Raw genomic sequence first — 11,703 nt, forward strand, 5'->3', positions numbered from 1 at the left:
ACAATAAAGTGACAGCTGTCCCCCCCTTAAACCTCGGCCATTCAAAGAGAAGAAACCCCTTCTTCCTTCTTTACTCTGTGGCCGGCCATTCTTCTCTCTCTCCGAATCCGCCGCCACGCCTTCTTCACCACCATGGCATGGCTGAGCCGCGTGAGAGGATTTTGTCCGGTATCAAAGCTCCTCGCGGCAACTCCCCGATCTTTCGGATCAGTCGCCGCCTTGGCGTTTGACTACGACTCCGATGACGAGTACTTCCCGGAGCCGAGGCTTGGTTTGGATGGATCGGGTCCGGATAGAGGAGTGCAGTGGGTTCTCATGGGTGCCCCCGGAGCTTTGAGGCACGTCTTCGCCCAGAGGCTCTCCAAGCTTCTCGACGTTCCTCACATTTCCATGGGATCGCTTCTTCGTCAAGAACTTAACCCTAGATCTTCTCTCTACCTGGAGGTATTGCCTCTCTCTTTTTTACCTTTAAAAAGAAAAAATTCCAATCTTTTTTACTTTTCTCTCTTTAAAGTCATAACCTTTTTCTTCGTAAGATGTTTAATTGTCTACTCTGTAACTGTAACCGTTGGAGCTTTAAATGATCCCACAGTTACTTTGATTCATACTGGATTTACAACTTTTTCTCTTATGGCAATGTCTTGTTCCTTTAAACACATCATTTATGTTGTTAACAATATCCACAATGAAGTTATAGAAACTACTGTATTAAATAGCGGTTTAGGGTTTGGTTTGCAATTGCAATTTTCTTATTCTCCCTCCCTCCCTTGTTCTAGTTAAACTAATCAAACTCTTGAGTCTTGACTATATATAGATTGCAAGTGCTGTTAATGAACGAAGGCTTGTTCCAAAGAATGTTGTCTTTGCGTTGCTATCAAAGAGGCTCGAAGAAGGATACCTCAATGGGGAAACAGGTTTCATTCTTGATGGCTTTCCCCGCACTCATATTCAGGCCGTGAGTTTCTTTTACACTTTTGACACTGTTTTTTAATCCCACAAAGCTCTTGCCTACTGTTTTGCAGAGATCCTCGATTATATTATTCTACTTTGGCCTGAAAAATGTCCAAAACAGCATTGTTTGTTTAGTGATTCTTCTTGCTGTTCTGAATAACAACATTTTGTTTTTGTGATTCCTCAAGCTGTTCTGAATGTTTGCAGGAAACTCTTGATCAAATCGCTCAGATTGACCTCGTTGTAAATCTGAAATCCTCTGAGGAGCCTCTGGTAAACCGAAATGTTCTAAATGAAACAGCTCTGCCTCGACAAGAGTTCCTCGCCTCTATGTTACACTCACCTGTTGCAAACAAAGCTCGGAGGGATAGTCTCCGTGTCTATGCACATGAGGTACTTTACTGGTTTATGATCAATCTCGTTGTTATATCTAGTTTACAAGGTGTTTTCAACTGAATATCTTGCGGTGATTGTATCAGGTGAAGCCCCTCGAAGACTACTATAGGAAGCAGAGAAAACTTTTAGACTTTCATGTTGACGGTGCCACATCAGCAGAAACCTGGCAGGGCTTGTTGGCAGCTTTGCATCTGAAGCAGTTGAATTTGGCGTCTTCACATAAACTGACTCTGTGATGATTGAACAGCAGTCATATCGCTAAGGCTAGGATTAAATCCTCTGAGCCTTGCTTTACAAAATTTTGATCTTTCTCTTTCATTTTATGGGTCTTAACACAAAGCACCCTTTTTTCTTTGTCTAAAAAATCTGTAATTCAAAGTTTTGCGAGAGATCCAATGTGAGGAGGATAATACACTAAAGCTTGTAATGAGTCTATACAGAGCCAAAATTTTCCTTATGATAAGTAAGTCTATATTTGCAACAATCTCGTGTGCGTCTCGTACTGGTACTACTGTTGAATAAAGTTTGTGCTACATTCTATACATCAACTCACCAACACTACTTATATCATCGCATTACCAACAAGATTTTTGACACATCAGACATTTACAACCAAGTCACAAGTGGAAACACAGACAAAACACAACAATATCTGATTATTCGCCGTTCATCCAACACTCCTTCAGTAGTTGATACCTAACTGTCTCATCTGCACCACCATTATTGACCTTCTTACAACCCGCTTGTTGAAGAACAACAACAGCCAACGGTGAACTCAGCTCATCGAGCTCATCATCGCTTGTGTACGCTTTTCTTGTAACCGAAGACCTGATTCTGCATAACTGCGGCGCTTGAGGCTGTCCAAAGTCCCCAATGATGGTGGAGATTGAAGCCCCTGAAGGTGGAGAGTACACTGGAGGAGGTGCAGTGCATGGATAGCTTGTGATCATACCCTTCTCAGCTTTTTCCTACAAAGGGTCATCACGTTTCTGTTAGCAAAATTAGTTTCTTCTCCTAAGATCCATCATTTAGAAAATGGTCTCACCTCGGATTCAAGAGCTTCAAGCACAGCATCAGGAACTGGGTCAGGACAAAACTCATCTGGGACAAAATTGTTCAACACTCTCTTGATCAACGGTGCACCTAACATCGGGCAAACCTTCACAATAACAAGAGATATATTTGATCAAGTAAAGGAATAAAGTTTACTGGATACAAAGTGGTGAGTTCTATGTTGTATTTGCACCTCTTTTCTCACAGAACTGTTGAGGAGCATATCTTTTGGAAGCATCATTAGATCACTTAACGCCTTAAGAAGATGGAATGTCTTGAACGATCTATCAACGTAGCTATTCTCATCACTACTGTCTTCATCTTCGTCATCGATGCCGAACAGATCAGTGAGCCACCTAGACCAGTTTCCTATCTGCTTAAAATTAGAAATGCATGAGGTTTACGGAGACTAAAGTATCTTTTACCAAGAATTTGAGTTTTAGTAAACTGACCGAGTTTTTCAGCTGGGCACCAGAACCAAAACTTGATGTTGTAGAAGGAATCGGCAAGACCCTCGAGTCTGCAATGGGATCAGATACAGGGTCTGTTGGAAAATTTTCATCAGAATCACGAAGGATAGCATTGAACATGGCAACATCTAACCGAGCCACACATTGTTCCATTATCTGCGTTACAAAACGTGGACATTCGTTTGCGAGTCAAGAAGAGTAAGGTATTAAAGTGAAAAATTCAAAAGGAGAAATGTTTACCAGACGAGCAGGCACGGGCAAACAACCACATTCATGCCCACTAGCTCGCAGAGGGCACAAACGTTCGTGCGCATCCCTGAAAGCCTTTTTCCAAAGCTCTAATGAGAAGTCACCTTGTTCTTGGTTCATAGAACTCGGCGTCCTACCAAAATTTTTCTTTGATGCAGAGCCATTTGCTTTATCAAACTCTCTAGTCGATGCTGCCGAAGACTGCATACGTGGTGTCAAAGTCTGCAACCAAAGGAAAAGAACATGTGTATCAATAGTTGGTTAAGAGAATGAAATTGAAGCAGAGAGAACAGAGCAACATTACCTGCCACCAAATTGATTCTACAACGCGTGAGAAGATCCAAGCTTCAACCTTCTCAAGCGCTGCTATGAAAGTTACAGGGTCATCCCAGGTACCAAAACTCTCAATGTCCTTTTTGCTCAAAGAGGAATCTTTCCACTTCAAGGACGATTGTTTATCAGTTTCTCTTTCCACCTTCTGTTTCCTTGGTCCAGGGCCAGCAGAAACTGGCAGCTCCTCTTCTGCTGTAGTATCACTTATGATCGTCCTCAGAACGATAGTGTTTGACAGCCAAAATGTCAACCTGCAACCCACGGACAACATAAATTTTTTTTGAAACTCTGAAAAAGACTACTCAGAATAGTAATTATGCAAAGTAGAATATCACCATACCTGGGGACATCGTTTCCACACGCTTTGGCAACAAGAACTAACCCGGAGACAGCACTTTTAGCTGCATTGGCTCTTCTTGAGAGATGGTTTTCTCTACAAGCATGAAGATACAACCTCAAAAGACGTCTGGCAGGCGCATGGACTTTACTTGATGAACTTCCATGCTCTGCAACCACGGAGTAGAGAGCTGCTTCGATTGCTGCAGCCTCACGTAACTCACCCTCAAGCTTATTTACTTTACTTTCCAAGTTCTTGACTTTGCTCTCCAAAGTTGTGTCGCGGGTGGACTTTGGATACACCTTAGCTTCTTTCCGTTCACTGGATAGACTCAACCGGCTATTGCTCCGGGAAATATCAAGGGATGATCGAACAGACTTCACCTTTCTTGATTTCTCAACTATAGTCTGCGATTCCTGATCACTACTGATCATATCTTGACTATTCTCAGAAGCTCTGGGCGAAGCAGTTTCTGCTTGATCATCGGCTTGGAAAGGCATAGACTTGGTCTCTCCGTTATTAAGTGGAATGCTGTTTACCAGCTTAGAGCTCTCGTTAGTATCGGTTACAAACACATTGGCACAGTCCTCCAGCCCAGACACAGAAGTATTGGGTGCAGCAGAATCAGGAATGTCCTCTGGGAGATGAAGAAACACAGAAGATAGATCTACTGAAGAGGAACGTGACGGAATCTGGTCGGCTACTCGTCTGCTCTCTGATGCTGATTGTGATCTCTCGTGGCCATTTCCTTTGGAACTCTTGTTTACTCTCTCATGTTCTTCCTGCGAATAAGAAGAAGACATCAAATCATTTTAGAAACATTTCAGATTCTCATCATAACTTGTCAAAAGAATATATCTGACATGTTGTTACCTCTTCGGTTCGCACAGAGAAACCACCATTAGACCCTAAAGTAGAAGAGGAAACAGTCAAGGAGGAGTGGGAGGAAACGTCATCATCTGTGATGGATGCAATCTCAGCTTCCTTATAGTACTCCTCATTCATCAAGGCAGAAACAGATCCACCACCAGTCTTGGATTCATCTTTCAAGGAGTTGATAGATGAAGAACTGGCCCGGCGTCTATCAACCGGTTGGATAGTGAGGTAGAGAACGGGCTGAGTGGTATTACGGTAGCTTCTCTTACTGTTCATGGGAGCAGAGACGGTCAAGCTTTCTTTGACAATACCGTAATCAGCCAAATCAATGGTGGCAGTAGCCAAAAGCTGATGAGTTTTCTCTCTGCGAGGCTCGTATAAGTTGAGCTCTAAGACGTTCTTGAAGAAGAGATCAGCACCCTTGTTACGAGAGGAAGCATCTTTCAACAAGGTGAGGGGAAGCTTAAAGGATTCGTTGAATTCGATTTTGCCTTCGCCAATGACAGATCCAAGAGAAGGAGCAACAGCAGTAGTGGTGCCAGAGTTGCGGTCACCATTCTCCCATTGGATAACAACAGAGCGCAGTGATCTAAGGGACTGAGAAGGAGGCCAAGGCTTGATGTCATGAATGTGGATCAGGTAATCAACTTGTACGGTTGAGCCTCTTCTGCTCTTGGAGCTTAAACCCAAAACCATTTTTGCCTTATATATATATAAGAAAAAAACTAAACTAAAAATAGGAAGTCCTGAATCAGAGTACCTGCATAAACATCATCCCAACGCAAATCAAACATTGAACAACCAAAGTAATCATTTTTCGTTTGGTTGTTGAAAGCAAACTATTCAACTTTTTAATTGGAACGAGCGAAACCCTCCTTCAAATGTTAAGACATGCACGAACATTTATCAGACTCATGAATAAGAAAGGTACAAGTGAGTAACAATTTGTGCTAATCTGGCGGCCTTCCCGTAAACATTAATAGATTGGATTGATCCAAACAAAAAAAATCAACAAGTAGGAAGGAAAAAAGCAAACTTTGAAAAGCTCATTCATATATAGAGAGATTTTGAAGCTAATAAAAAGCATGCTCTCTCTCTCTCTCTCTCTAAAATCAGATCCAAGCAGGTTTAAAGGAAACCCAATAAATATTAAGAGATAGTTAAAAAGTAATGCCGACACAGCAATGGAGGAGAACACAGAGTAGTCGTCAAAGTCATGTGAGAGAGAAAGAATAATACCCAACAAAGAGCTGCTGCTGAAGAATCTCTGATGAAAATGTGAGAGATGGTCCTTTCGATTCTTCTTCTTCTTCTTCTTCCTTTTTTTATTTACACGATACTGAAATTTCTCCTATCTTTTCCTGATTTCATAGCTTTTTTTCTTATTCTTCTTCTTCTTCTTCTTCTTTCTGCTTTGTGTGTGCGTTTTTGTTTTAATCAGAGAGGATGTGAGCCACTGGACACAGAATGAAGAATCTAATAGAAAAGTGAGAGTTTAGAAATAAAATAATTAAAATTATGATGACGTCAAAAAGGAAAAAAAACAAAAAATAAAAGAGAGAGAACAAATTTTATTATGGAAAAAATCTGAAAATGAAAAAAAGAAAGAAAAAAAAGCAGAATTAATGAAAAAAGGAGCTTAGATTTGATTGATCGTGCAAGCAGCTAAACGGCGACGTTACGAAAGATCTCTTCTTCAGCTTCTCTCTCTCTCGGTCCTGCAGTGACTTAAAAACCATTTAATAAAATTAATTAAGAGAGCGAGAGCACCGACGCGCTTTACTCGCGCATGATCAAATCAATAGCATCCCTTCCACTTGATTTTGCCTTCAACTCCGACACGACTGCGAGTGGGCAACAAAAATTAGATAAACATTACATTACGTCTTTAATTGTTTTCTTATTAGGATATTTTTATGTTTTTTTTTTGTTAGTTGTTGATATCTGTTGTATATATATGTACATGTTTTTTTTAGTAGTATTATCTTTTTGCCGACAAAACATACAGCTTATACTATTTACCTACATTTTATTTATACTGATCTAATGCATTCTTTAATTATAAGATTTTTGTGGTTGGTGGTGATGGACCGAGTTTAGAGTTCACTTTGTATGAATTTTAAAATAACTTTGAAAGCACTATGTATGTATTTGGCATGTTATTATTATAAGCTTATTACATTATATTCTTATTATATATGGAAACTATTTCTCTTCTTTATTTATTATAATAACTTATGCAACTACCAAAAAAAAAAAGATAAAGAAATGGGTTGCAACAAATTTACCTAAACATCATCTTTCCTTATGATGTAATTTTATTGGTAACAAAATTGACTTGTCTCCTACCTCCCTTGCCTTGGTTTTCAAGTTTTGGAAACTTCTCTTCAAACCCAACTGTATGATCAAGTCTTTCTTTTTGTCAATTCCCCATTTTCACTCTGATATAACAAACATCAATTAACAAAAGCCTACTTTAAATGGACATTTTCTAAAAGGCCTTTCATGTGCCCTTTGAAGGGCCTTCCGGCACTCTTTTTTTTTTTTTTTTTNNCTTTTTTTTTTTTTTTTTTTGTCTCCCAGGCACCAACCATCAATTTGCAATTCAAAATGAAATAACAACAACAACATTCAAAACAAAATCATCGTAAAACAAGCATTTGTTCAAGGCTTAAACTTGTTCAGCTAGTGATGGATAGAAATGAAATGATGATTCAGGCTTGGGTGATCTCTTTCTCTTTGGACTTGCACATGTCCTCTGCTGACTTTACAAACTTCTTCGTCAGCTCCTCCACCTGTCATGTCAACAACACAAAGAGAAAGATTGTATCAATAATAATTGGGAGGGATCTCCCATTTGAAGAAACATCTCAGACAAGAAGGATACTCACTTCCTTCTCCAGTCTTTTCACTTCATCCTTTGGTAGACTCGACCCTGCTTTCTTTATCGTCTCTAGTGCCTGACCCAAAATTTTAAAAAGAAATTATCTCTCTGATCATTAGATATTCTGACGCATCGGAGGCAGTAGTCAGTAGACAACTAACAGTCTTTCAAAAAACTACCTTTTGCCTGGCTCTTCTAATGCTTTGTTTGACAACTTCACTGGACTTTGTGACAATTTTGCACATTGCCTGGAAGTTCATTAATAATAATAATAAGGTCAAGAGGCTGAAACCTCAGAGGCTAAACAATCATGGCATTGGGATGGTTTACCTGAATATGCTCCTTGGTCAATCTGGTCAAAGATATGAAGAAGGGGAGATCAGACAAAAGAGTGAAAAGAATGACAGAGGAGGAGGAGTAGTAGTTAACTTACGCAGGGATAGATGCGACGAGACGTTGGCCATCGAGTTTGGGGTTTAATCCTAATGGAGATGAGACAATAGCTTTCTCGAGTTCTTTCACAGTCTGCAGAAAAACAAAAAAAAAGTGAGGGGGAAAAGATGTAATCCGAAAAGACTACTAACTTACTTAGTCCAAAGGAAGTATTAAAAAGGACAAAGTGGGGGGGAAATACATCGGGATCATAAGGATTGATAGACAAAGTCTTAGGATCGAGGACAGAGACCAAAGCCAAGTGATTGAGAGGCATCTTGACACCTCCCGTTTCAACAACAATATGATCAAGCATTCCTGCCCACCCCACCCATATGTAACAATGATAAGAAGCAGAAGGAGAGCTATACTAGTATATGATTAAGATAAAAGAGGAAAGAGGAAAGAAAGGGAACCAGGAGCAGCTCTGCCGGTACGGAGTTTAGTTAAATCACGAGACAAGGCATCGATGGCGGCCTCCATTTGAGAAGAGGCAGCTGCTTTCACGCTAGGCCCGATATCTGGAGAAGCGTCGACCATCCCCGTTGCTCCTGATGAATCGTCCTCTGAAGCAGAAGAACAACAAGAAGTACTAATAGAGTTAGTACAACAAACAAGAAGAAGAAGAAGCTTGAACACACAAAAAAAGAAAAAAAAAACTCATTCTTAGGGGTTATAAAGTAAAGTAAATTAGCTTTTTTACTTGATTTTTTGCCTTTAGCGAAGCCTCGACGAGAATCTCTGAGGAAATCGGGCATAATGGACAAATCGAATTGAGAATCTCGGCTGCCTATCATCCTCGTCATCAGATTTGGTGAAGAAGAAGAGATGGAGAAGAAATCGCGAGATTGAACAACGGAGGAGCTTCTTCTTCTGAGAAACCCGATCGCATTTCGACTCGACGACAGAGCTCGTCTCACTACGAACATAGACATCCCCCTCCCTCCCTTAAAATTCTTCTTCTTCTTCGACTGAGAGGGTTTTTGATTTGGCTCCTAAAAAGTCTAAAACCCTCGACAGACTCTAATAAAAACTTTTGTTTAAAAAAAAAAAAAAAAAGGGGAAATACCAAAAGTAGCCTTGAGAGATGCGCCTCCTCCTCCCCTACCTAAAACCCTTTTGATTTTCGAGCTCACTGCTCCGCTCTTCTTAGATCTTTCCATTCTCACCACCGCCGTCCCTTCCGGCACTCACGATGGCGACTCAGGCTGCTGCTGCCTCTTTCAATGGCAACTTAAAGGTTATTCTGATTTCTTCAAAAATTCCAGGCTTTGTTCCTTAGATTATCACTTACTCTGTCAAAATAGTGTGATCGATTCGCACATTTTATGTCTTCTTCTTCTTCTTCTTCTTCTTCTACATGTTAATCATCCATCATTTCGAGTTCCTCAACTGTGATCGCTTCCCATTTCACCTTTTTCTCGCTTCTAGTGATACCTAATTCTGAGTGTGCTGTGGTAATCTTAGATGCTACAAACGACAACTTAACTCCCCACGACAAATCGCTTCTTTTGTGCAGAAAGCTATGGCAGGTATCAAGCGTATCAATCTCGACGGTCTTCGTTGGCGAGTTTTTGATGCCAGAGGCCAGGTTGGTTCTCCTCTCTCTCTTCTTTTTCAACTTGATCTTCGTTTGGTCTGTTCCTTAACGTCCACACTAGTTAACGTATTTTAACATTTCCACTAAGCTGCCTGCCCTTAACCTTGAACTTAATAACACACATCATTTCGGCTGTGTCTTTGTATTTTCATTTCATTTCTACTAGGTTCTTGGTAGACTAGCTTCCCAGATTTCAACCGTGCTTCAAGCCAAAGATAAGCCTACTTACTGTCCTAACCGCGACGATGGTGACATCTGTATTGTTCTCAATGCTAAGGAAATCGCCTTCACTGGAAGAAAGCTCACCGACAAATTCTACCGTTGGCATACAGGGCAAGTTGCTTACCTTTTTCCTATTTTATTGCTTGTGTAAATCTTCAGCTACAAGAAGGGGTTTTTTGTTCATCTCTTTTCTAGCCAGTATCTCCCATTTGCTTCTACTTACTTTATTGATCTATTCACCTCTTTTTACAACAGGTACATTGGACACCTCAAGGAACGAAGTCTGAAAGAACAGATGGAGAAAGATCCCACAGAGGTCATACGCAAGGCTGTCCGGCGCATGCTTCCAAGTAACAATCTGCGTGATGTAAGTACACTCTTGATCCCCTCTCTTTTAGATTTACTCTTGGCTACATAGATTACCCCAAACCTTGCTTTTACTTGTACTTGTTGGAATCCCCTCATGGGTTGGTTGACGTATAAGATTCTTGGTACCTTTTCTCTCCTCAACCATCGGTCTTATTATTGATGATATATATACCCTTGTTTTGCAAATGATTTAGGTTTGCAATCACTTGTTATTTGTTGCCTATCTTTGCTGGGAAAACTGACTTATTTGTATTGATACATTCTCACTTCTCAGCTCCTAGATGAATTGCTCTCATAGTTTAGGATTTGTTTCTAAAACACAAGAATGTGCTTAGTTTTCTTCTTTCTTTGTGTGGGTATAGGACAGGGATCTGAAGCTAAGGATATTTGAAGGTGGTGAGCATCCATTTGGGGACAAGCCACTTGAGCCATTTGTGATGCCACCTCGTAGAGTTAGAGAGATGCCACCACGCGCAAGGCGAGCGATGATCCGTGCACAGAAGAAGGCAGAGCAGGCAGAAAATGATGGGACAGAGGTTAAGAAAGGAAAGAAGAGGACCCCCGCTCCTCAAGCAACTGCGTAGAAGGATTACTTCAGAGGAACCTAGTTATGTGACTCGTCTTATTTATCTGTAAGCAACGTTCATAATGCAGGCGTGGATAATAACCTTTTAAGGCTTTCCTGTTTATTGAGTACCAGACACTGTATCACACATGAAGCCAAAACCATCTACCTTGAACATGGGATCTGTTTCTGGTTACCTTTCTGTTATCTTCGTTGCAGAACAGAGCAATCTCACGCCAGAATTATTACATAAGGGTCGCTTGCTTTTCTCTTATTGTTGGTAATTGAATCTTTGAAAAGTACGTAAATGCATCAAGCATGCGAAATTTGTGAACACGACAGAAGATTTTCATAGTAGTGGCAACAATAGTAGCATCCTCGTTTCCTCTTTTCTTCAACAACAAAACAATACAACTACCCCTACGACCAAACCACACACAAAAAAAGAATACAAAAGATTGTCGCACCTTCATCTTGAAACAATAATCTCTCTCAGTTAACCTTTGTATATTTTCTATCTTTACACAAGATGTGCCATTCTTGGAGCACTGCAGCCTGAAGTGCCATGTGCTCTGTTTCTTCTGCTGTCAGCTTAGACAGTGTTCCTTTTTCCTTCTCTTTTTTCTTCTTCTCTTCTTTGTCCTTTCCCTCCTCTTTCTCCTTTTTCTCTTGTTCTTCTTCATCGTCGTCTTCTTCTTCTTCTTCTTCGTTCTCTGATTCCTCCTCTGTCTTCGGAGTCTTCTTCGGCTGAGCTGCCTTCAACAAAGCTATCCTCTCCATGGAGATCTTCAGCTTCTCGGCCGCGGTTGCCTTCACTTCGTCCTCCGGCATGTACTCAACGCCCCCGTCTGTTAGATCATCACACCATCCCTGAAGATCCGACTCTATTTGCTTTGTGATTGATGCTTCTGAGGCTCTTACCACGAACTTGCACATCATGGTGGTTGTCTCGTCACCCAGATCCAT

General features: G+C 40.7%; 4 protein-coding genes across 4 annotated transcripts; 2 read left to right on the top strand and 2 right to left on the bottom strand.

The window, feature by feature from the left end:
• Positions 1-16: 16 nt before the first annotated feature.
• LOC104773507 (probable adenylate kinase 7, mitochondrial) lies at positions 17-1,821 on the top strand. Its single transcript, XM_010498136.2, has 4 exons — positions 17-444; positions 815-955; positions 1,159-1,344; positions 1,431-1,821. The coding sequence occupies exons 1-4, from the start codon at positions 133-135 to the stop codon at positions 1,581-1,583; spliced, it is 792 nt and encodes a 263-aa protein (XP_010496438.1). The 5' UTR covers positions 17-132; the 3' UTR covers positions 1,584-1,821.
• On the bottom strand, positions 1,810-6,159 carry LOC104773506. The gene is made up of 9 exons (XM_010498135.2): positions 5,905-6,159; positions 4,663-5,425; positions 3,793-4,571; positions 3,424-3,703; positions 3,111-3,341; positions 2,853-3,026; positions 2,594-2,773; positions 2,393-2,506; positions 1,810-2,315 (listed from the first exon to the last, which is right to left on the bottom strand). The coding sequence occupies exons 2-9, from the start codon at positions 5,359-5,361 to the stop codon at positions 2,004-2,006; spliced, it is 2,769 nt and encodes a 922-aa protein (XP_010496437.1). The 5' UTR covers positions 5,362-5,425; positions 5,905-6,159; the 3' UTR covers positions 1,810-2,003.
• Positions 6,160-7,247: 1,088 nt separating this feature from the next.
• LOC104773508 (ribosome-recycling factor-like) lies at positions 7,248-8,997 on the bottom strand. The gene is made up of 8 exons (XM_010498137.2): positions 8,685-8,997; positions 8,398-8,547; positions 8,184-8,299; positions 7,983-8,074; positions 7,880-7,901; positions 7,729-7,797; positions 7,557-7,625; positions 7,248-7,460 (listed from the first exon to the last, which is right to left on the bottom strand). The coding sequence occupies exons 1-8, from the start codon at positions 8,914-8,916 to the stop codon at positions 7,380-7,382; spliced, it is 831 nt and encodes a 276-aa protein (XP_010496439.1). The 5' UTR covers positions 8,917-8,997; the 3' UTR covers positions 7,248-7,379.
• A 95-nt stretch (positions 8,998-9,092) lies between these two features.
• On the top strand, positions 9,093-11,004 carry LOC104773510 (50S ribosomal protein L13). Its single transcript, XM_010498138.2, has 5 exons — positions 9,093-9,221; positions 9,501-9,572; positions 9,748-9,914; positions 10,059-10,170; positions 10,535-11,004. Exons 1-5 carry the CDS (start codon positions 9,177-9,179, stop codon positions 10,754-10,756), a joined length of 618 nt encoding a protein of 205 aa, XP_010496440.1. The 5' UTR covers positions 9,093-9,176; the 3' UTR covers positions 10,757-11,004.
• Positions 11,005-11,703: the final 699 nt, after the last annotated feature.

This window comes from Camelina sativa, unplaced genomic scaffold, assembly GCF_000633955.1.
Source record: "Camelina sativa cultivar DH55 unplaced genomic scaffold, Cs unpScaffold00555, whole genome shotgun sequence".
In the NCBI taxonomy this organism is placed as follows: Eukaryota; Viridiplantae; Streptophyta; class Magnoliopsida; order Brassicales; family Brassicaceae; genus Camelina; species Camelina sativa.

What these genes read in the sequence shown, in the direction of transcription:
- LOC104773508 (XM_010498137.2), bottom strand. Translation starts at nt 8,916, where the DNA reads ATGTCTATGTTCGTAGTGAGACGAGCTCTGTCGTCGAGTCGAAATGCG. An exon ending in CTCGTCGCATCTATCCCTGC is followed by an intron (nt 7,902 to 7,982) that starts GTAAGTTAACTA and finishes ATCTTTGACCAG; the next exon opens with ATTGACCAAGGAGCATATTC. An exon ending in TGAAAAGACTGGAGAAGGAA is followed by an intron (nt 7,461 to 7,556) that starts GTGAGTATCCTT and finishes TTGACATGACAG; the next exon opens with GTGGAGGAGCTGACGAAGAA.
- LOC104773507 (XM_010498136.2), top strand. Translation starts at nt 133, where the DNA reads ATGGCATGGCTGAGCCGCGTGAGAGGATTTTGTCCGGTATCAAAGCTC. An exon ending in GATCTTCTCTCTACCTGGAG is followed by an intron (nt 445 to 814) that starts GTATTGCCTCTC and finishes GACTATATATAG; the next exon opens with ATTGCAAGTGCTGTTAATGA. An exon ending in CCCGCACTCATATTCAGGCC is followed by an intron (nt 956 to 1,158) that starts GTGAGTTTCTTT and finishes GAATGTTTGCAG; the next exon opens with GAAACTCTTGATCAAATCGC.
- LOC104773506 (XM_010498135.2), bottom strand. Translation starts at nt 5,361, where the DNA reads ATGGTTTTGGGTTTAAGCTCCAAGAGCAGAAGAGGCTCAACCGTACAA. An exon ending in TGTGGAAACGATGTCCCCAG is followed by an intron (nt 3,704 to 3,792) that starts GTATGGTGATAT and finishes CGTGGGTTGCAG; the next exon opens with GTTGACATTTTGGCTGTCAA. An exon ending in TAGAATCAATTTGGTGGCAG is followed by an intron (nt 3,342 to 3,423) that starts GTAATGTTGCTC and finishes CTTTGGTTGCAG; the next exon opens with ACTTTGACACCACGTATGCA.
- LOC104773510 (XM_010498138.2), top strand. Translation starts at nt 9,177, where the DNA reads ATGGCGACTCAGGCTGCTGCTGCCTCTTTCAATGGCAACTTAAAG. An exon ending in TTCTACCGTTGGCATACAGG is followed by an intron (nt 9,915 to 10,058) that starts GCAAGTTGCTTA and finishes TTTTTACAACAG; the next exon opens with GTACATTGGACACCTCAAGG. An exon ending in CAAGTAACAATCTGCGTGAT is followed by an intron (nt 10,171 to 10,534) that starts GTAAGTACACTC and finishes GTGTGGGTATAG; the next exon opens with GACAGGGATCTGAAGCTAAG.